Genomic DNA, 24,242 nt, shown 5'->3' with positions numbered 1-24,242 from the left:
ATGGTTCACTCACTCACCTCCTTCAAGTATTTGCTCAAATGTCTTCCTCAGTGACCCTGACAATCTATTTAAAAGTTTAGTCTCCCTGCCATACTCCCAATCCTACTTACCCTCTCTAATTTTTACAAAATATTTATTATTTTTTAACAAAATATGTAATTTATAGAATGTAAAACCCACAAAGTCAGGGATATTTGTCTGTGTTGTCGTTGTCGTTGTTATTTTCGTTGTTGTTTTACTGACACATTTCTAGCACTTAGAAAAGTGTCTGACATACAGTAGGTCTGACATATCAATATTTCTAGAGTGATGGATGGATGGATGGATGGATGGATGGATGGATGGATGGATGGATGGATGAATAGAGAGGTTGGAAATCTAGAAAGCAACTCAAGAGAGTATGGGGTAATTAACCTACCTACATGCTGACAATTTCAAAATCTATATTTTTAGTCCATGTCTCTCTTCTGAGCTTCAGAGACATATAGCCAAGTTACTGCTAGACTTTTCTAGGTGAATATACATCAAATGTACAAAAATGGTATTATATTATAATTAGCAAACTAACAGATTAAAAAACCAAGAGAATTATGTTCTACTCCCAGCTCTGTCATCAACTATCTGTGGGATCTTGGGCTAATCACATAATCTCCCTGGGTCTCAGTTTCCTCATCTGTAAAGCAAGGGTATTGGATTAGATTAGTATAGATACCTCCAACATTTTATCCAGGTCTAAAAGTACAACTCTTGATGTTAAAAATGTGGTTACCACAATAATTATTCACTTAAGCAAAAGCATCTCAAAATATATTAAGAAAAGTAAGGGAAAGTTAGTAGGTGGCATACAGAACTTTGCACCTTCAGTGAAGCAGGCAATATGGTATAAGGGTTAAGTGCTCGAGCCCTGAAGTGACACAGATCTGCTTTCTTATCCCAGATATCCACCACTAAATAGCCATGAGATTTTGGGTAAGTAACTTAACCTTTGTTATAGACTAGGTAAAATCAGTTCTGGACTAAAAATTCAATGGCTCAAACTAGACTGGACTTGACTGTGCACCAGTCTCCTAAAGATAAATGATGAGTTCTGCATTGTCCTATAAGCAGCATCCTCTGATTCCCGGGAGTCAGAGATATGGCAAAAGAAAGCTTTCTAGTACACAGTCACTTTTTATCATGGCGTGGCTATCAGAGATTTATTGCATTCCCAATTAGCAATTCTCAGTTGGTGGTGTAAGAAGAGGCAGGACCATCTCCAGAGAACTTAATTTTGCCAAGATTTTTCACTCTAGCTAATAGACCTTCTATATGGAGAGGTTGCATTTTGAGTCTACTGTGAAATAACACTACACATGGAATAAATGGTGGGATATAATCTTTTGTATGTGTCCAGGCGCATGGGAAAGCACCCAAGAACCAGAAAAAGACCATTTTTTTTTTCATTTTACTATCTCAAAACAGACCAACCTCATTCATTTTGGTCCCTGGGGTTGTGTTCTATAAAGAAAATTTGAGAAAATGGGTAAATTGAGAATTAATAAAGACTTGCCAGCCTTCTGATTATTTTCAATCAGTTGAGATTACATTAAAATATATCTGACCACTGCAGATTGTCTAAGGGGCCTTCACTCTTGGGCTGTCGAATAAAATCAGCTCAAAGACTTTGCAGTATGTAAATTCTGGCAAACTAGTTGAGTGATCCATGATGCTCCTTTGAAAAGCAAGATGCAAATGGTTTATGGGTCCTCTATGCTGCTCTCTGCCTCACTTCTCAAAGATCAGCAGTGACTCTGATCTTAATACTGATTGCACCACACAGCTCCCCAGAATATGTGCTTAGTTTTAGTTAGAATTACGAGAAGCATCTCCTTTTCCATTACCAGAAATTAGAGTTCTTTACATGCCCAGTTATCTTGACTCTTTTTACATGGACATTTTCTTTTCCATCCAGAATGTTGATTGGAGTGTTACAAGAGCTTAGCAGATTACCTGATTAATAGGTAAACTTTGATTTTACTCTCCTATGGAGTTATCACGGCTATTCTTAGGTCACTGTATTTCAGTGGAATTAAAAAATCAGGCCCAGACAACAAATTGCTTTGAGCTGTTATTTAAAGATTATAAATAATCTTCCTTAATGCCTTGACCTTCCACCACTGCCTTGTTTGGTGGCATACACCTAAATCTCAGCAGATACTATTAAAGAGGTTTTCTACATTTACCCAAGGAAAATAAATAAATCCCCAGTATTCTTGACACTACTCTTAGTGGCTTTTATGCTCCTTTACTTAGCAGACAATCACCACAAAATAATCACAGCAGCTAAACAGGGTGATGACTTCATCACAGAATTATTAAATCTCATAAATTTAGTCAAGGGAAGGGGCCTTTGTATGTTTAGAGTTATATATAACTGCAGCAATAAACAGACATTCCTTAGAGCCTATCAATGGACCTAAAAGTAGACCTAACTAAACAAACTCAAATAATATAAAAGGGTTATTATTTGCTTCACAAAAAGATTTTTTGCCATCAAATTCTTTTAAATAGTAAATTTCAGAAGGATCCTGAAACATGATTTTATTCTAAAGTCTTTGATTTGAAAACATTGTTCTAACTATATGGATGCTCTTGCAAATTATTTACCTATATAGTAAGTGGCTGGTTTGTGTTCCATGATCAAAAACATATGTGTCCTCACAGCTCTAGATTCCTCTAACACTAAGAGGCATCCATTCCTAAACCCAGTCTTATCTAAAGATCTGGATAAATAAAGTAGCTGGGAATTTGGAAGTCCAGGTCTTAACTACCACTCTACTCCAAACTTGTGATAGAGCTCTGGTAAGTCCCAGATTGGTAATCAGGAAACCTGGGTTCTATAATAGTAAATAATAATAACAATATAATAACTACTATTTATTGGGAACCTATCAAGTGCTAGGTGTTGTATTACATGCAATATAGACAGTATAATATCAATTATCCTACAATAACTTTTGTAAGGTAGAAAATAGTATCCCTATTTTAAATTAGGTTCTCAGAGGTTCTCCCAAGGTCATACAGACAGTGAGTAATTATGGTTTAAAATCCTGACCCAAGTTCATGTTCCTTATCTTTTGATCTAACTTGGTTACCTTGAATGAGTCATTCAACATTACTCGACTAAGATTTTTCCTCTGTAATATGAATTTAGACCAGGTTGGTGGTTTTCAATCCTAGCTACACATAATAGTTGCCTGAGGAGCTTTAAAAAAATAATACACAGGCTGCAGCACAGGCTAATTAAATCAGACTCATTGGAGTAGAGCTCAGGCATTGTTTATTTGTTTGACTCTCAAGTTGATTCTAATGTGCTTCCAGAGTTGAGGATCACTGAAAGTGTGATATCTAGAATCCCTTCCAGTTCTTGAAACTCAGAAGCATAATCCTCATGAAATTCTGGACCAAATTTACCCCTTTTGGCTAAAACTATAATCTCTACAGTGTCCATGACTAAGACATTTCAGATTCCTGCTCACCAGGTTATCTTCTTTTTCTCTTTAAATTTCTCATATGGATTTAAAAAATCAATACAGAGAGTTCTTGAAATTATAGACATTTAAAAAATTAAGTTCCCTGAATTTCTCTGCCACTTTTATTGACTAAATAGAAGAAAAGAGAACAACATTTGAACCTGATTATTCTGAGCCACACTGAGAAGACAGGCAGTGGTAGCAAAGTGAGGAAGCTAGAGATGCTGATACCCAAGGAAGCTCCCAAATCATCTGCTTGCTAACTTGAAAAAGAGTCAGGTGGGAGCCTTGGCCTAATAGACAAGTGAGACTTGTTTATTTTTGTATGTGAGTCTATTGAAGAATGCTCTGTTATCATTGCTAAGTGCTGCTGTTGAGCTCTCCAAATCCTTGCAGATTTGGAGAAACAAAACCAGCAATAGAAAAACCCTTTACCAACATGGATTGTTTTCGGGGGGCTATGAACTGTAGGATTTTGCTTGGAAAATGTTTGATACATATAAATAACAACAAGGAGCTGGCAGATACAACAGGCTTCATGTATAAGATGAGTGAGTAGGAAGCACATTATTTTTTTAGCAGGGAGAGAATCATCTCATTAAGTAGGTTTTTAGTGACCCTATAGGCAGATTTATCTCACTTTAGTTAATGATTTCCCAGAGGAGTTTACTTTCTCTGCTGTCTTTCATAGTTTCCTCTAAATGCTGCATGTTTGAGTCTGGACCTCACCTCTCCATCAAGGAAGGGCTCACTGGTATCAAAAAGACAAAAACAAAAACAAAAACAAACTAAAAATGATGGTTTGTACTCTGGCTGACATTGTCAACCAAATCATTCTGAGAGCTATAAATATTTTTGTAAATGTTCACTTTATCGTTGTGAAATTAATTCTAGAACTGTTCTTTCAATAAGCATAAACAGAGAGAATATGGTAAGTACAAACTGAATTACACAAACCCTTCTCTCAAGGACCTCGATTCTAAGAATTCTTGAGAGTAAAAGTTTAAACTCAGTGGGATTTCTTCCAACTAACTGTCTTCTTAATAAAAATGACTGAAAATTAGACATAGCTTGGTTGTTGCAACAAAAGTAAAGAACAAAACTGAAAAACTCTGAATGGGACGGACAGGATCTGAGACTTTATTCTATAGACATTATCAGCACCAAATCATTGAATAAAATGATTTTCAGATTCATGCAACCAATTTGCTGTGGAATGGAGATGAGTACCTTGGGGACCTCATGCTTCTGGCACTCAGGAAAAAGGGCTATCTCTGAGACATGTAAAGTTTCTAAGAAGTCTATACCAAGCAAACATTTTAATTTCAAATGCTTCTGCATTTATACTTAGATCTTCCAAATCCTGCAACCCGAGAACGACTACCAGGATGCAAAACAGTATTTATGGGTGGCCTACCTGAAAATGGGACAGAGCAGATCATCATGGAAGTTTTTTAACAATGTGGAGAGATTATTGCTATTCGAAAGAGCACACAGAACTTTTGTCACATTCGCTTTGCTGAGGAGTACATGGTGGACAAAGTCCTTTATCTTTCTGGTAGGTGTTTAGTCATGAAGATTGTGCCCAACAAGCACAATGCAGAGATTCAGGTTCAGTATATTTGCATCTGTGGCAGATAAACATTGGGCTTAATGATACCGCTTCTTGCCTTAGGAGATAGCAAATGCATGTTACCATTCACCTTCTTCCTTTAAAGTTCTCAGTAGTTCCCAGTTTTCTATGGGATAACTCCAAAACCTTACCTGTAGCATCTGAAGGCCTTGATTATCTATTTTACCTCTCAAAGTCATCTCCCAATCCTTTCTTCACATACATGTCCCAATCACATTAAACTAACACTAGTTCCCAGAATGTGCCATGGTGTTTTATGCCTTTTCCTCTGACTAGAATTACTTTTCCACATTCATCTGCCATACAAACATCTTCACACCCTAAAGCTCTAGCTCAAGCATAACATCTTGAAAGATTTCTCCTCACTCTGTCCCAAGCTGGTTTGGGCAACCCTTCCTCAATGATTCTATAGCACCTGCTGTTTCCTCCTCACATGACACCTATAACACCATGCTAGAACTGTCTCTTTCTACAGGTCTCTCCCTTACCAGAATGTGAACTCCTTAGGAGGAGGGACCATGTCTTATTTAACTTTGAGTTGCCAGCATCTAGGACATAATCCGGACCAAAAATAGATACTCAAAAATAACTACGAAATTCAGTTAGTTATCAAATATTTGTTGACTGCTGGGCAGAGAGCTAGGTTCCTGAGGATATAACAAAGACGTGCAGACAAACTTCCAAAGGGATAGAGATGGAGAAGGAGAGGAAAGGAGAGGAAGAAGGAAGAAACTGTCAACAAGGTAAAGAGACGACCATCCGAATGGGAAAATATATTTGCAAGCAATGCCTCTGATAAGGGCCTAGTATCCAAAATATACAATGAACTCATACAACTCAATAACAACAGGGAGTGAGGAAGAAGGAGAGATTTAGGGAGAGAAAGGGAGAGGAAGGGAATGATCTAATCAAAAAATGGGCAGAAGACCTGAACAGACGCTTCTCCCTAGAAGACATACAAATGGCCAACATATATATAAAAAGATGCTCAACATCGCTAGCTATTAGGGAAATGCAAATCAAAACCACAATGAGATACCATTTCACACCTGTTAGAATAACTATGATCAACAAGACAAGTAATAACAAATGTTAGAGAGGATGCAGAGAAAAGGAACCCTCATACACTGCTGGTGGGACTTCAAATTGGTACAGCCACTATGGAAAACAGTATGGAGGTTCCTCAAAATCTAAGGCTTGATCTACCATATAATCCAATAATTCGTCTACTGGGTGTTTACCCTAAAGACTTGAAAACTCATATCCAAAATCATATTTGCACACTGATGTTCATAGCAGCTTTATTCACAGTGGCCAGGACGTGGAAGCAACCAAAGTGTCCTATGATAAACGATTGGCTAAAGAAGCTGTGATACATATATACAATGGAATATTACTCAGCCATACGAAGAGATGAAATATTGCCATTGCGACAACATGGATAGATCTCAAAATAATCATGCTTAGCGAAATAAGCTGGACAGGAAAAGTTGAAAATCACATGATATCACTTATATGTGGGATATAAATCTAAAAGCAGCAAATGAACAGGAGAAACAGAGACTCATGAACATGGACAATAGACTAGTGGCTATCATATGTAAAGGGAGAGGAGGGCAGTGGGACGTAGATGTGGTAAAGGGTGTCAAATATTTGGTGACAGAAAGAAATCTAACTATCGGAGGTGGACACACAGCGTAAATGTATATATACCTTACTGTTAAAGTGTACAGCTGAGATTGAATTAAACATGGCAGAGCGAGAGACATTCCCAAATCTCTAACCTTAAAATAACAATAAGCTGAACACATAAAACTCAACAAAAAACACCCAAACTGCACATCAGCACGTCTGAGTGTAGGATCTGCGCATAACAGTTACCACTGTTCAGAACCCCAGATGTCGGGGTGTCGGGCGGTGGACTGGGAGAAACAAAGAAGCTGCCTCTTGCAGCTCCCTGTAGGAGGAGGGAGAAGGGAGAAAGTGTGGCGAGTTCCCTGAACAGCCCTGCCTGGCAGTGCTCTGAGCTCCATGTGACCAGCAGCAGTGCCCAGTCAACAGAGCAGAAGGCAGAGAAACAGAGACAGCAGATATGCGAGGAAGGAGGAGAAACAACAGTTGATTTTTACCCATCCCGCAACACAGAGGACCCCTACCCCAACACCCTTCAAGACGGAACAACGCAGAGCCCCAAGGAATCTGAGCAAACGCTACCGAAACTGTCGCTAATGCTGACAGGAACTGAGACTGAGGATAGCAAGCATGATTAAACATCTATAAGGGGGGAAAAAAGACATTATTAAGATGTTATAAAAAGAAGAAATCTAAGAGACTTAGACGCCACCTACTGGAAACCTAAAAGAAAACACCTTCTTTGCAACAGGCTAAGAGCCATTACATAATAAATTTACTTTCTGGAAAAAAAAAAGAAAGAAAGAAAGAAAGAAAAAGCAGAACACACTTCCATTAATAACCAGGCAGAGAAATACTCCATTAAACACCATGAACAATGAAGGTGAAAAGGCATCTCAGAGAGAAAGAGAAAAATCTTCAAAAAATAAGCAGAAAGACATAGAAATATGCAACTTAAATGATAGAGAATTCAGGATGGTACTTCTGAAAAAACTCAGCGAGTTCTGAAATGAGTCATATCAACAGTTTCAGGAATTGAAAAAACAACTAGATGAGCAGAGCAAGGAGATTGAAACCCTCAAGAAGAACAGAATAGATCTTCTGGAGATAAAAAACATACTGCAAGAGTTGAAAAAGGAAATAGCAAGCTTGGGAAATAGAGTTGACCAATGGAGGAAAGAATCAGTGTTATCAAAGACAGAAATCTAGATATAAATCAGAAGAAAGAAAAGAGAAATCGAAGAATGAAAAATAATGAAAGAAAAATTCAAGAACAAGATGATACCATCAGGAAAGGAAACATAAGAATAATGGACATTCTCAAAGGTAAGGAAAAGGAGCAGGGACTAGAAAGCATTTTCAGACAAATAGTTGACGAGAATTTCCCAAAGATAAAAAGTGAACTGGAGCTTGGAATTCAAGAGGTCAACAGAACACCCAAGTATCTCAACCCCAAAAGGCCTTCAGCAAGACATATTGTATTAAAATTATCAAAAATCAAAGACAAAGACAGAATTCTCAGGGCAGAAACCTTACAAGCCAGAAAGGAGTTAAATCAAATATTCAAACTATTATGAAAGGAATTACCATCCAAGAATAATGTATCCAGTTAAGCTCTTATTTAGACGTGAAGGAGAAATAAAGACCTTTCCAGACATACAAAAAAAAAAAAAAATAGAGGAAATTCTCCACTACAAGGGCTGCACTACAAGAAATACAGAGAGGGGTCAGCTCACCTAAAACAAAATAACAAAAAAAAAAAGCATAATTAGGAGTAAGGTGACTAACAGGCTGATAAAAGCAGAAGAGTCTAACCCTTACTAGGAACAGGGCATTATAAGCTATACATAAGAATATATTGTTATAGCAAGATAGTAATGAATGTTCAGCATACATAGGGACAAAGAGAGATAATAATGACTGAAAAGGAGAGAATTCAAAGATACAAATTCGCAAAGAGGAATGGAGATAAGGCAAGCACAGAAGACAAAGGATGACTGTATATATAAAACTATACTTAATATATTCATAATGATAACCACACACCAAAGATTCAGAACCGAAGTATTTAACATAAAACAAGAAGGACCAGAGGGAAAACTCACAAAAGCCAACCAAAATTAAACATAAAATAGCTATAAGAAGACCTCATATTTCAATAATCACCCTAAATGTAAAGGGACGGAATTCACCAGTAAAAAGGCACAGGTTGAAGATTGGATAAAATAAACCATATGCTGCCTCCGGGAGACACATCTCAGTTCCAAAAACAAATATAGACTCAAAGTGAAAGGGTAGAAAGTGATATTTCAAGCAAATGGCATTCAGAGAAAAGCAAGAGTAGCAGTACTACTATCAAAAAAAATGTAAGGAAAGATACTGAGAGACACTTCATGATGATAAAGGGAATCATGCACCAAGAAGACATAACACTTATTAATATCTATGCTCCCAATCAGGGAGCCACGGAATATAAAAAGCAATTACTAACAGAACTAATGGGAGAAACAGACCAAAACACTATCATACAAGGGGACCTAAATACCACATTGCCAGATATGAACAGATTATTCAAACAGAAAATCAATAAGGAAATAACATCCTTAAATGATACATTAGACCAACTGGACATAATTGACATTTACAGAGCCTTCCATCACAAAATTACCACTTACACATTCTTTTCTAGTACACATGGTACATTCTCAAAGATTGACCACATACTAGGACACAGAGATAATCATACCAACTATATTCTCTGATCATAATGCTTTGAAACTAGAGATCAACTGTAAAAAGAAAGGGGAAAGAACCACAAACACTTGGAGATAAAACAACATACAACTGAAGAATAACTGGGTCAGGGAAGAAATAAAAAGAGAGATCAAGAGATATATAGAAATGAATGATAATGATAGTACAACATATCAAAATTTGGGGGACACGGCAAAAGTGGTCATAAGAGGAAAGTTCATATCATTACAGGCCTATGTCCAAAAACAAGAACAAGCCCAAATAAAAACCTAATGCTTCATCTAAAAAAAAAAAAAAACTAGAAAAGGAAGAACAAATGAAGCCTAAAGTCATCAGAAGGAAAAAAATAATCAAAACTAGAGTAGAAATAAATGAATCGAAAAAAAACAAAAACAAAAACAATAGAAAAAAGAAATGCAACAAAAAGCTGGTTCATTGAGAAGATTAATTAAGTTGACAATCAAGCCCCTGACTAGACTCACTAAAGAAAAAAGAGAAAGGACACAAATAAACAATATCAAGTATGAAAGAGGAGAAAATATGACTGACACTGCAGAAATACAAAGGATCACATAAGAATACTATGAAAAAGTATATAATACCAAATTTAATAACCTAGAAGAAATGGACCAGTACTTAGAAAAATATAACTTTCCAAGACTGAATCAAGAAGTGGAAAATCTAAATAACTGATCAGCAGTATAGAAATGGAAATAATCATCAAAAACCTCCCTAAAAGTAAAAGTCCAGGACCAGATGGCTTCACCAGTGAATTCTACCAAACATTCAAAGAAGATTTAATACCTATCTCCTCAAACTCTTCCAAAAAATCAAAGAGGAAGCAATACTTCTCAATTCATTTTATGAGACCAATATCACCCTGATACCAAAACCTGGTAAAGATAAAAAGAAGAAAACTACAGACCAATATATCTCATGAATACAGATGCAAAAATCCTAAATAAGATACCAGGGAACCAAATACAGCAAGATATTACAAAGGTATATACACCACGATCAAGTGGACTTCATCCCAGGGGCACAAGGTTGGTTCAGCATACACTGATCGATTAATGTGATACATAAACAAACTAAAAAATAAGAATCATATGATCATATAAATAGATGCAGTAAAAGCCTTCGACAAGATAAAGCATCCTTTTATGATCAAAATACATAACAGAATTGGTATAGAAGGTAAATACCTTAATATAATAAAGGCAATATATGACAAGCCCTCAGCCAAGATTATACTTACTGGTGAAAAACTAAAAACTTTCCCTCTAAGATCAAAAACAAGGCAAAGCTGTCCACTATCGCCACTGTTATTCAATATAACATTGGATGTCCTAGTGAGTGCAATCAGGCAAGAGAAAGATATAAAAGGCATCCAAATAGCAAAAGAAGAAGTCAAACTCTCGCTATTTGTGGATAACATGATTATCTATATAGAAAATTCTAAAGACTCCACAAGAACACTACTAGAAACAATAAGCAAATACAGTAACGTTTTTGATTGCACTTGCTAAGACCTCCTATGTTATATTGAATAACAGTGGCAATAGTGGACAGCCTTGCCTTGTTCTTGATCTTAGAGGGAAGTTTTTCTGTTTTTCACCATTCAGTATAATGTTGGCTGAGAGTTTGTCATAGATGGAATTTATTATGTTAAGATACTTTCCTTATACCGATTTTGTTAAGGGTTTTGATCATAAATGGATGCTGTATCTTGTAGAAGGCTTTTTCTGCATCTATTGGTATGATCATATGATTCTTATTTTTTAATTTGTTTATGTGATGTATTACATTAATGGATTTGTGTATGTTGAACCATCCCTGTGCCTCTGGGATGAAGCCCCCTTGATCATGGTATATAATCTTTTTAATATGTCGCTGTATTCGGTTCACTATTATCTTATTTAGGATTTTTGCATCTGTGTTCATGAGAGATATTGGTCTGTAGTTTTCTTTTTTTCTGTTATCCTTACCAGGTTTTCGTATCAGAGTAATACTGGCCTTGTAAAATTAGTTGGATAGTATTGCCTCTTCGATTTTTGGAAGAGTCTGAGGAGAATAGGTATTAAATCGTCTTTGAATGTTTGTTTGAATTCACTGGTGAAGCCGTCTGGTCCTAGACTTTTACTTTTTGGTAGGTTTTTGATGATTGCTTCAATTTCCAGACTGCTGATCGGTCTACTTAGGTTTTCCAGTTCTTGATTCAGTCTAGGAAGGTTGTATTTTTCTAAGTATTGGTCCATTTCCTCTATGTTATTAAATTTGGTGTTATATACTTTTTCATAGTATTCTACTATGATCCTTTGTATTTCTGCAATGTCAGTCGTAATTTCCCCTCTTGTATCCCTAATTTTGTTTATTTGTGTCCTTTCTCTTTTTTCTTTAGTGAGTCAAGCCAGGGGTTTGTCAATTTATTAATCTTCTCAAAGAACGAGCTCTTTGTTGCATTTATTTTTTCTATTCTTTTGTTTGTTTGTTTGTTTGTTTGTTTGTTTTCAATTTCATGTATTTCTGATCTAATTTTGATGATTTCTTTCCTTCTGCTGACTTTAGGCTTCATTTGTTCTTCCTTTTCTAGTTTTTTAAAATGAGGTATTAGGTTGTTTATTTAGGCTCGTTCTTGTTTTTGGAAATAAGCCTGTAATGATATGAACTTTCCTCTTATGACCACTTTTTCCATGTCCCAAAAGTTTTGATATGTTGTACTATCATTATCATTTGTTTCTAAGTATCTCTTGATCCTTCTTTCTATTTCTTCTCTCTCTCTCTCTCTCTCTCTCTCTCTCTCTCTCTCTCTCTCTCTCTCTTTTGTCCTCTAGTTCCAAGATTCTTCAAAGAATGTCTACTTTCCCTAACATTCCTTGCTCTTGCTCACTCCATTGACTACTTGACTACTACAAGTTAGCATCTGTTCCCACTAGTCCAATGAAACTGCTGTTTTAAGGCAACCAATGACCAGCTGGGCACCATATGTCATTATATTGCTTATCTTATCTGACCTTCCTGGAATTCTTCCTTCTTCTCTTTTTCTATAGTGAATCTATCCAGGGTTTTGTCAATTTTATTAACCTTCCCAAAAACCCAGCTCTTTGTTGTATTTATTTTTTTTTGTTTTGTTTTGTTTTCAATTTCATTTTTTTCTGCTTTAATTTTAATTATTTCTTTCCTTCTGCTGACTTTAGGCCTCATTTGTTCTTCCTTTTCTATTTAAGATGTCATTTGTTCTTCCTTTTCTAGTTTTTTTAAGATGTATTTGGACTCATCCTTGTTTTTTGAGGTTGGCCTATAATGATTTGAACTTTCCTCTTATGACAGCTTTTGCTGTGTCCCAAAAGTTTTGAGATGTTGTACTATCATTATCATTTGTTTCTATGCATCTCTTAATCTCTCTTTTAATATCTTCTCTGACTCAGTTATTCTTCAGTAGTATGTTTAATCTCCTTGTATTTGTTCTTCTCACTTTCCTTTTACAGTAATCTCCAGCTTCACAGCATTATGATCAGAGTATATGGTTGATATAATTTCAACCCTCTTACATTTGTTGAGGCTATCTCTGTGTCCAATATGTTGTCAAACCTTGAGAATGTTCCATGCGCACTAGAGAAGAATGTAAGCAGCTGTTTGGGGATGAAAGGATCTGTAAATATCAATTATGTCCCATTGGTTTCATGTGACAGTTAAGAATGTTATTTCCTTATTGATTTTCTGTTTGTTATACCTGTCCATATCCGACAATAGGTGTTTAGGTCCCATTTTATGATAGTGTTTTGGTCTGTTTCTCCTTATAGTTCTGTTAGTAATTACTTTATATTTTTTGAGCTCCCTAATAGGGAGTCTAGATATTACTAACTATGTTGTCTTCTTGGCGTATTATTCCCTTTTTCATTATGAAGTGTCCCTCAGTATCTTTCTTAACATTTTTTATTTTAAAGTCTATTTCATCCTACATTAGTACTGATAACCCCACTTTTCTCTGAATGCCATTTGCTTGAAATATCACTTTCCTCCCTTTACTTTGAGTCTACATTTGTCTTTGGAACTGAGATATATCTCCTGGAGGCAGCATATGAGTTTTGTTTTTTGATCCAATCTGCAACTGTGTTCCTCTTTATTGGTGAATTCAGTGTATTTACATTTACGGTAATTATTGAAATATTAGGTTTTCCTATAGTCATTTTATCTTTTGCTTTCGTGTTGCTTAGTGTTTCCATTGTTTTCTTGTCCTTGCATTTCTGTCTTTTTATTTTTTCAATGCGTTTGAGTTTTGTGACTTTTCCCTCTGGTCCTTTTCGTTTCATATTATATACCTCAGTTCTGGATCTTTTTCATGTGTTTACCATTAAGAATATGTAAAGGATGCTCATATATACAGTAGTCCATTTTCTTCTGCATGTGCCTTATCTCCATTCCCCTTTGTAAATTTGGATCTTTGATTCCTCCCCTATCTGTTATTGTTATCCCAAATTGTCCCTATGTATCCTGAACGTTCATTTCTATCTTGCAATAGCAATTCTCTTCTTATTTTTTAAGCTTATAATACCCTCCTCTTAATAAGGGTTGCACTACTCTGCTTCTGTCTGTCTGCTAGTTGTCTTACTCATAGTTATGCATTTTTTTGGCATTTTATTTCAATTGGGTTGACCCCTTTCACTATTTCTTTTATTGCCAACCTCATTGTGGAGAATTCCCTCAACTTTTGTATGTCTGGAAAGGTCTTTATTTCTCCTTCGTATCTAAAGGAGAGCTTTGCTGGATCCATTATTTTTATCTGGTAATTCTTTTTATTTAATAGTTTAAATATTTGGTTCTGCTTCTTTCTTGCTTGTAAGGTTTGTGTTGAGGACTTTGAAGATAGTACAATGGATTTTCCTTAATAGGTTACCGTCTTCTTTTTCCTGGCTGCCTTGAGAATTCTTTCTTTGTCATTAGTTTTTGATAAATTTAATATAGTATGTCTTGGAGAAGATCTTTTTTTAGATTGAGATAACTGGGTGTTCTGTTAGCCCCTTGGATTCAAAGCTCCAGCTCATTCCTTAGATTTGAAAATTCTCTTCAACTATTTGTCTGAATATGCTCTCTGGTCCCTTCTCCTTTTCTTCTCCTTCTGAAATATCCATTATTCTTATGCTGACTTTCCTGATGGTGTCAACTAGTTCTTGTATTTTTCTTTCATTATTTTTCATTCTTCAGTCTTTTCTTCCTTCTGAATTATTTCTAGATGTCTGTCTTTGATATCACTTATCCTTTCTTCCATTTGGTCATCTCTGTTTCCCAAGTTTGCTATTTCATTCTTCATTTCTTTTAGTGTCTTCTTCATCTCCAGAAATTTTATTTCATTCTTTTAAATGGTTTCAATCTCCATCTAAAAAACTCATTCTGTTGATTTATTTTTTTCTCCATATCTGGAATTGTTGAAATGAATTCTTTTGGATGTCATTGAGTTTTTTTCAGAAGTACCATCCTGAATTCTGTCATTTAAGTCATGTGTTTCTGCATCTTTAAGCTTATTTTCTGGTGATTTTTCTCTTTCTGAGCTGCCTTGTCACCTTGGTTGTTCATGGTCTATTTCTCTGCCTGGGTATTGATGGGAGTGTATTCTATCATTTAAGTCACATATTTCTATGTCTATAAGCTTATTTTCTGGAGATTTTTCTCTTTCTTTCTGAGATGCCTTGTTACCTTTGTTGTTCATGGTGTTTAATGGACTACTACCTGAGCATTAATGGATGTATATTCTGCTTTTTTTTTTTTTTTTCAGAAAGAAGATTTATTATATAGAGGTCTCTATATAGCCTGTTGCTAAGAATTTTTTTTTTTTATTTTGCGGGGGTGGGGGAGAGGGGTAGTTTCTAGTAAGTGGCATCTAAGCCTCTTAGATCCCTTTTGAGAATTAATAATATCTTTTTTTCTTATAAATATTCAATCATGATCTCTACCCTCGGTCTCAGTCCCTGTCAGTGTTAGTGACAGTTTTGGTAGTGTTTGGTCAGATTCCCCTGGGACTCCACGGTGTTAGGTCTTGGATTTTATGCCCTCTTGTTTGGTAGGTGGAAGTTACTGTTATCTCCATATCTCAGCCTAGTACTCTCACAACTGCAGCTGCTATTAACCTACTGTTGCCACTCTGCAGTTAGACCCTGCTCTATTTTCTGCCTCATCCCTGGGTTCCGTTGTGTGGAGCTCACAGATTCCTTCGGAAGGGCGGTTCAGGAAACCGGCCACAAATTCTCCCCTCCCTGTACTCCTGCATGGAGCTCTGCCTGCAAGAGGCAGCTTCTTTGTTCCTCCCAATCTTCTGCCCAACTCCTGCGGTTCTGACCTCTGGAAGCTTTTATGCTCAGATAACTTACTCACTCAGTGTTTGTGTGCAGGATAGGCATTATTTGTTGAATTTTAGATGTTCAACTTATTGTTATTTCAAGGGAAGAGACCTGGGGTCTTCTCTCACTCTGCTATGCTTCTGACATCCCTTTTGAGTTTTTTGTAGTCTCATTTGTTGGGGTTTTTTCTTTTGTTTTGGTGTGTGTGTGTGTGTGTGTGTGTGTGTGTGTGTGTGTGTGTGCGCGCGCGCGCGCGCGCGCTATCGGCATCATACAGCTCATTGTTGATATATTACCCACAGAGCCTCTCTCTGCCAGAGCTAAGATGGCAGATGGAGGAATGGAACTCCTACAACAAAGACTGATCCAACCCATAGAACAGTAAACTGTTATCAGAGCTGAGACAATACTCCAAATCGTTTGATAATTTACCTTGCTAGTAGTGGGGAGAGAATTTGGGGTTTGTGGTCATTTGAAACTGCTGCAACTGCATCTATAGCACTTAACTTGGAAAGATACTTAGAGTTTTTCAGCCACTGGGCTGCTCTTGTATTCCTCTCTCCTTTCTGTGAACTTAAGTTACTGTATTCACCTGGGCTCTAACACTGACAAGAAGGACACAGGCCGGCTCCATGTTGATTTTGCACAGGCTCGAGATGACCTTTATGAGTGGGAATGCAAACAGCGTATGCTAGCAAGGGAAGAGTGCCACCATAGAAAAATGGAAGAAGAAAGATTGCACCTGCCATCCCCACCCTCAGTGGTCCACTATTCAGATCATGAATGCAGCATTGCTGCTGAAAAACTAAAAGGCATAGAGAAAATTTGAACTTTGTGATTAAAAGATCTCTTTTCTTTGGGGAAATTTAATAAATATATTTGTATTATTAGCAGCTATTCTTTGAATTTTCCACTGACAGATTCTAAACATTTCACATGTGGGGGCCTTACAGATATAGAGATATACTTAGTAATTCAAGAACCAGAAAATCTGTCCCTCTGACCTGTTTCTGCTTTTTCACTGTCTCAAGGGGTGGCATTTTTCTCTCCACAAATCAGGTGACTAAGAAGAAACAAGTTTTTTACACTTTTCCAGATCAGAGAATTTAGCTGTGATCCATGACTTGGGACCTATAAGCACCCTACCATAGATAACAAGTTGGTTTTGAATTCCAAATCAGAATAAATCAGAATGATAGAAGTTGATGTGACCCTGGAAAACTCTTGTAAAATCCTCATTTTACAGATGAGAAAACAAAGGCCCGGAGAGTGCTAACAGTGTACATTCTTCTTAGATTACTCAAAGACTTAGCTACCACCAACCAAAAGAGGACTTGCTCAATCTCTTAAAATGGGCAACTTATTTCACACGGCAACTATGGAGACTACTAGACATTGCTAAATCACACTGCTTTTCCTTTAGTTTTGATTCCTGTTCCCTTTGCTTGACTCTCAAAACCATTTTGCTAATTTAATATTAATTGACCTGCCTGGTCTTCTGTGCTAATAGCCTTTTTATTCTTCAAGTATGGTTGATTTTATTGGATAAATTCTGGTGTCCCAGTAATCTTATTTATGACACCAACTCACCTCTAATGGTATTAATTTTCCCTGCTTCTTGTGCTCCAGGCTCAGCAAGATGCTGCTAATTCCACTTTCAAAATAGGTTTCATTCACCAAAACTGGTTGCACCATATAGCCTAAGGGATTTGCACATTTAAGAAATCCTTTTTTTAAAATTGATTTTGTATTCCTATAATAGAAAAGCAGAAAACATAGAATCCAGAATAGAGACAAAGAAATAATGGTATATTTTGGAAAGCTGGAGAGGGTTAAAGCATTGATAAGATTCCAGGTCAAGACTTACCTGTTCATATAACTCCAAACAGGCCAATTTGAAATTTTTTAATGAGTTGGCTGGTTGTGTGGACCTAAGCATAAAGTGAGCATCAACATAAAGACTATATGCAAGTAGTGAAATGAAAAGCTGCTATAAAAGGAAGGCTGACATCTCAGCATATGTCTACACTGAAAAACAGGAAAGAGGCAAGAAGTTCAAATTGTAGTGTGTGTATGTGTATGCATGGATGGCTCCTCATCCTTAGCAATTCATTCAACAACCACTGCCAAAAAAAGCCATGGTGGTTTCTTTGCCAGCATAATGGGAAAATAGATCGAGATTTGGTTACTTTTGATTATTCTAAAAATAAATTCTTTTTTTTTCAGATGATTCAAAATTCTCAGAAGCTGTGCAGACCTTGCTCATCTGGATTGAGTGAGGAGAGGTGAACCGTCGCAGCGCCAGCAACTTCTACTCCATGATCCAGTCAGCCAACGGCCACATCTGCCGCCTGGTGAATGATAAAGGTACCCATGAGAAAGACATGGAAGAAGCAAAGGAGAAGTTCAAGCAGGCCCTTTCTGGAATTCTCATTCAATGTGAGTGGAAATTAGAGTTCTGCTGAAAAGATGAGAGGGCACTTCACTTAGTTACCACTTTTTCTACACAGGAGCCAGGCCTACAAAGCCATTCCATGTCAAAGGGCAAGGCTCCATTCTTCAGCCTTGCACTCTCCTTATATTGCCAAATGCCTAAGCTCCAATTTCACAGGATACATATAGAGATATCCTATGTTCATTTTCTCTGGTTTATCTACTTCGGCTCCTTAGAAACATTGACACTTAGGTCACGATCCTATGCTTCTACTTTTGCTTGTTCTCAAGTTACAAGCAGCCCCAAGCCTCAATGGAAAGTTCAGAATTTTGCTGCTAAAGTTAGAATATAGCATCAGCATTCGTAAGATTTGTATGATTATTATCACATAATATGCTTTTCAAGTAATCAATTTTAGTAATAAATGTAATTATATTTCCCAAGGTGACTGAATAAAAGCTAAATTTGCTACTTCAATCTTTTGTTTCTAATTTCCTTTCTTCTATATTTCCTTTGTTGGATATCACAGACACTGGGACAGAATAGGAAGCCACTGAAATGACCATTTCAAAAAGTAGTGCCACTCTAAACCTACCCAAGTTCTCTTAAATGAGACAGATCAGAAAAATTCTTGAGTAATATTTTTAGTTCACCATGTTACAAAACTATGCACATATCTTTTGAGCAAGGAACTGTATTCACCTGAAGAATAAAGGTAAAGTTTTATGGTTTTGCCTTTAAATAGTTATGGCCCACTCTTCTTATAGCTGACTTTCCATAGTTGACTCACATATATTTTGTATTAAGGAGAAGTGGTTTAATTTTCCACTTCTATTTTGAAAGTATATATGGACATAGCATCCAGGAGGAGAAAGCACATATTTTAGGATTTTAAAATGAATAGAAAAAGAGGGCAATGAGCATCATAGGAATATAAATCCTTAAATCATTAGCTGAGCAGAGGCTCTTGTCCTTCTTCTCTTTTCCAAAAAATGTCATGTCTAAGATTCCCTTCCTTTAAACTGGTTGGTATAAAGCCTCCAAATATTTGTACACATTTCCCCTTTTGATATCTTAAGAGACTCTGAAAAATACTAAGATTGCACTTACACATTCTTTCACAAAACTTACATTTCTCCAGTCAACAAGCCTAACTATGTAAACTTAAAATGCATTCCATAATTTTAGGTTTTGATTTTATGCTTCTGATTAAACCTCAGAATAGTAAAAGGATGGATTCTGTTGAAGTGAAGCATCCAGGCTCATTTTGGAAGGCTAATTTATGAAAGAAGCCAGCAGTGAAAAGGAGCTAGCTGGCACAGTTAGTTGTTTGCTGCAATGCTGTGCAAGGTCAGTAGTACTAAATCACATTCACAACTATTTCCTCTCCTGGCTGAATGAATACATATTGCCTATATTAAAACTTTAGTCACCATATCACCTCAAACCTTCTGGTTACCCCAACATACATAGCCTTTTCTGAATATAAGCATAGCTTAGTAGTGTCATACAGAAAGATATAATAATCCTGATGCTTCTCTTATTTCTTTTTTTTTTTCCTTTTTGTTGCCATCCTTGGATGATACTCTGGCTTGATTCAACTGCTGATCTGATGCTGCAGTTGAGCAGATAGTAGCTGTGTACCATTCTGCCTCTAAACAAAAGGCATGAGACCACTTCACAAAAGTCCATCATAAAAACATCAGTGTTTGGTACAAACAAGCTAAGGTTGGTAAATTTTTACTCTGGTAGCCACTGAGGGAGAGTTTCTTTCTTTAACCGGTTATCAATTTGGAGTTTAGCCAAAATTAAATAGTGCCAAGCTCCCATGGTCACAACAAGACCCTAAGGAAACACTAAGATATGTTCTATAATCTGCCTCTGTGTCCAGACCACCTGCTGCAAAAGGATAATAAATGTGCACATGTTGTCTTGAATGCATTCTACTGGATGGGAACCTTAGTAGTGAAAATGTGGCTGTGATAATTACAATTTTACTTCTCTAAGCTAGCTAGTCTTGAGTACAACAATAATTACTGACCTGTGCATCTAGTGTATTATTAGAGCTATCTTCCATTTATTAAAGTGTCTTAACAGTTGAGACTGGAAGCAGCCTGGTGTTACATTGGAGCATTGACATTTCTGAACTTCTTTTATCAAACCTGTTCAGCCATTTTTATAGGTGGCTGCATTAAAGGTAACAGAGTACTCTGATTTCAGATTAAGGTTGACACATACCTCTCTGCTTGTGCTCAAGTGACATTTTTAGCCTAATATGCCATTAGAATATGTCTGATGTGATTAAGTTGCTATTATGAATCCAAGATTAAAAACCAAGATGGGAGGCATGTTTTCACTGATATACATTTGGAATGGTGTTACATATACCTCAAGTTGTTCTGTTCCTATGGGCAGCTTCATTAACCAGCCCTGACACTTTCGATCTATGTATGCAGCCACTTTTTCAACTTCGTTTCTGAGTTCTCTTTGCCAGTTTGGTAGCAATCCCATTATATCTATCAATGCAGGTTGTCATATTCCTTAATATTTAAACAACATTTGTAAGGTATTTACATTTTATAAAGCACTTTCACATTGATTATCTCACCTACATCCCAATAGGTGTGGTGTAGTTGGAAAGAACACTAGACTTGGAGTCAGACATGAATCCAAATCTCAGCTCTGACACATTATAGCTATATGACTTTGAACAAGTTAGCTTTTTTCAGCCTCTATTTCTTCACCTATAAATTGGAGTTAATGATGAAACCAGTCTTACAAGATTAAATGAGATAAGAGATATGTAGACATTTTGAAAAATGTAAATGCTATGTAAAGGGAAAATAGTATTATTTCAATTTATTATTAACAATTCCATAAGGGCTAATATGTAGATATAGTATCCATGTTTTACATGTACTGTGTGCCAGCGTTTTTTAGATACTGTGCTCTGCCAGCTAGGTAAGCTATGATGTTCAGTAGGTTAGGTGCATTAAAAGCATTTTTGACTTATGATATTTTCAACATACAGTGGGTTTATCAGGGTGTAACCCCATCATAAGCGGAGGAGCATCTCTATTGCCTTTTTGTAGGGGAAGGTAGCTTCTGGTTGGAACACTGACTTGCCTAAGACACTTAAGGAACACTTAAGACTTGCCTAAAACTCTTCTGTAAATAACTTTGTAATAAAATATGCTCCACTAATATTATTCATCAAGGCTCTCTGTAGACATACCAAGCTTATCTATCTGGTGGATATATAGTTGAGTTTAATTATCTTTTCAGTAAAGTTAGCTATGTCAGTGAGCTGGACATTTCTCTGGGTCTGTAGAGAACTGAGTGCTAAAACCCTACCACCTAATATTGTAGAACTTCCTTAGCAGAGTGATAAGGATAAAGCATCTGGCTAGCAGGATTTATCATGAACTACTTGTTTCATGATGTGGCTTGTAGACTTTGTAGAAACCCAGAAAAATGCTTCTTGCCTGTTAGATTGGACTAAATTAAGGTCTACCTAGAATAACTCAAGCTTGAGAAGTAAAACAATTGAGAGTGAAACATAGTTTATCACCTTCCTCTGGCACTGCATTTCTTAAACCTAAAAGATCTCTTCTGCTTTATATTGGTGCCTCTTTAAATTGTGGCTCTTTTTTTAATTTCTGCATACTTTCATTTGATAACAGGCAACTCTGAGGACTAAAGGCAGTATCCTGTAGAAAGTGACAAAACAATCTTCTTAAATTGGGGCTGCCGTATAACACTCCACTGAGAATCAGAGCATCTCAGTCACTTAATCAACTAGATCGGCTTTTTTAGGTATTTGAGCATTGAAGCTACAACTCCTTAATCAGGGGTTTCATCAAGTTGGAGTTTCTGACATTTTTTACCAGTTGCCTCTGGGAATAAGCCAGTTGATGACCTCTTATATCACGAAGTAGCTATTTCTTGTCTCATTGTCATCCTCCTACCAGCAGCCAACACTGTCTTACTCTGGTGGGATAGAGATTATAAGGTAAGAAAAAAAATATATCCTTGAAAGCAGAGAGTTTAGGCACTCACTTTGGTAGCATATGCCAAGCAGACTAATTTACTAAATAGTCTTTTTATTGATTTACTTTCTTGATTTATATGTGTGAGGCTTCTACTGATACAGTTTGGAAAGGCTAATAAAAGAAAGCTAAAGTCCCTCCTCTTACTAAAAGTTAGGATCAACTTAATTGATAATCAGTCATTATGTATCATACAATAGATATTGATTAAGAATTTGTGTTTGCGCTTTGCTTCATTGTATTGATTGTCACAGAATCAAATCCTACATAAGTGTAGAAGCTGTCTACCTATTCTCTGCTCCTTTTTCTTCCTTCATCTCATCCCTTCTCACCAAGAATTCTGATAATGTTGAAAGTCTAAGCAAGTAAAATTTTGTTACACAATTAACAAGAAATTCTGCTTTTCTGATAATCATGTTCACATAATAAAACATGAGTTTTAAAGATGAATTTAAGTACATATAATTTTTTTTGTGAAACCATACAGTAGTTAACATGCAAAGATTTATGGTTTTCCTACTTTATGATAAATCGAGAATGTCAGCTGATATGTATGTGATTCTTTTCATGCATTTTCCTCTGTCTAAAATTTCAGTTTTAGTTTATTTTGAAAGTACTCTGCCCTCCATTGTGGAGTAGTATGTGAATTTCTAAGTTTCAGAAAAGTTACCATTAGAACAGACTCAAAATCATTATAATGCACTTTCAGAAATCACTAACAGTTCACTGTTTAAATGAAAAAAAATAGCACAGGTCTACTGTGAGCAAGAAAGCAGTATAGAAACTTTAGGAGAGCTATTGCCTTTTTTGATGTAGTCTATCAGTGATGTGACCTACTCAATTTCAGGTAGAGATTCACAAATGAAAATTTCTGGAAAATATTTTTGCATGTCATTGCCATTATTTTGGTTTTGCACTAAAACCAAATACCAGGATGGGAAAAGGGGAAAATTTGGGAGGTGCAGCTATTTCTCTTGCTCCCTGCATTTCAGTGGCTCAGAGTCCTCCTTCTGACTGTACCTATGTCCAAGCTAGATGGAATACCTTCTTAAGATAAATGCCACTTTTCACCCTTTCACTCTGAAGGTATTTGGATCCACCAAGAATAGAAAAAACAAACAAGTTTCTTAGATATCAAGAACTTTTATGGTAAGGTTTTAAAATAATTAAAATCTCACTTGCATTACTTAGGGGTACTGTCATTTACTAAATGCTCTCCATAAGTTAACTGTAGTTTTATACTCTAACCTCTGTTCTCTTTGCCTTCTATCCCATTCATGTGACTTAGTATTGGATATTTATAGAAGAGTAATGAGGAAGCATTTGAGATATTGCTCTCCAGCATATGTGGACAGTTTGGCTCAAATGAAATATATATGCCTAACTGATTAATTTTTTTTATTATTTATTATTATTTATGCCTACAACACCTGGTGTTCCTAGGTAGTCTCCCATCCAAGTACTAACCAGGCCCGATCCGCTTAGCCGGAGATCAGGGATTGAGCTTCTTCAGGATAGCATGGCCGTAGACTAAAAAAATTACCATTTTAAAATGGCACTTACCATCATAAAACCAAACCTCAAAATCAGCACCAGGGGAATTTTCCATCAAGACACATTTAGCATATCTTGTAAAATAAGTGATTTTGGGAGACTTAGATCTTACAAGCTGTACAAATCTGGAAGCATACTGATATTTTCGCCAGTACTTTTCTAGAGGGGAAAAGAAAAAAAAAATATTTATTTAAGGGAATAAAGTGTTGACTTAATATAAATCTCATGAAAATTTAATATTTATTTCTCCTCTTCTTCAAAATTTCAAGTTGATAGGTTAGTAATCCCATGACCAACAAAAATATTTTAGATATGTAAGTCTGTAACTAAAAAAACTTA

At 36.2% G+C, this 24,242-nt stretch overlaps 1 protein-coding gene across 1 annotated transcript in view; it reads left to right on the top strand.

Annotated features, from left to right (window-relative positions):
• Nucleotides 1–24,242, top strand: part of ENOX2 (ecto-NOX disulfide-thiol exchanger 2) — a 91,281-nt gene that overhangs the window by 31,201 nt on the left and 35,838 nt on the right. Inside the window, 4 exon segments of the mRNA XM_015589861.1 lie at nucleotides 4,864–5,074; nucleotides 16,446–16,678; nucleotides 18,093–18,305; nucleotides 19,922–20,028. Coding sequence (XP_015445347.1) covers nucleotides 4,864–5,074; nucleotides 16,446–16,678; nucleotides 18,093–18,305; nucleotides 19,922–20,028 — 764 coding nt within the window.

Source organism: Pteropus alecto, unplaced genomic scaffold, assembly GCF_000325575.1.
Source record: "Pteropus alecto unplaced genomic scaffold, ASM32557v1 scaffold145, whole genome shotgun sequence".
NCBI lineage: Eukaryota > Metazoa > Chordata > Mammalia > Chiroptera > Pteropodidae > Pteropus > Pteropus alecto.
The sequence above is the reverse complement of the archived record's forward strand: the minus strand, read 5'-3'. Positions and strand labels throughout refer to the sequence as shown.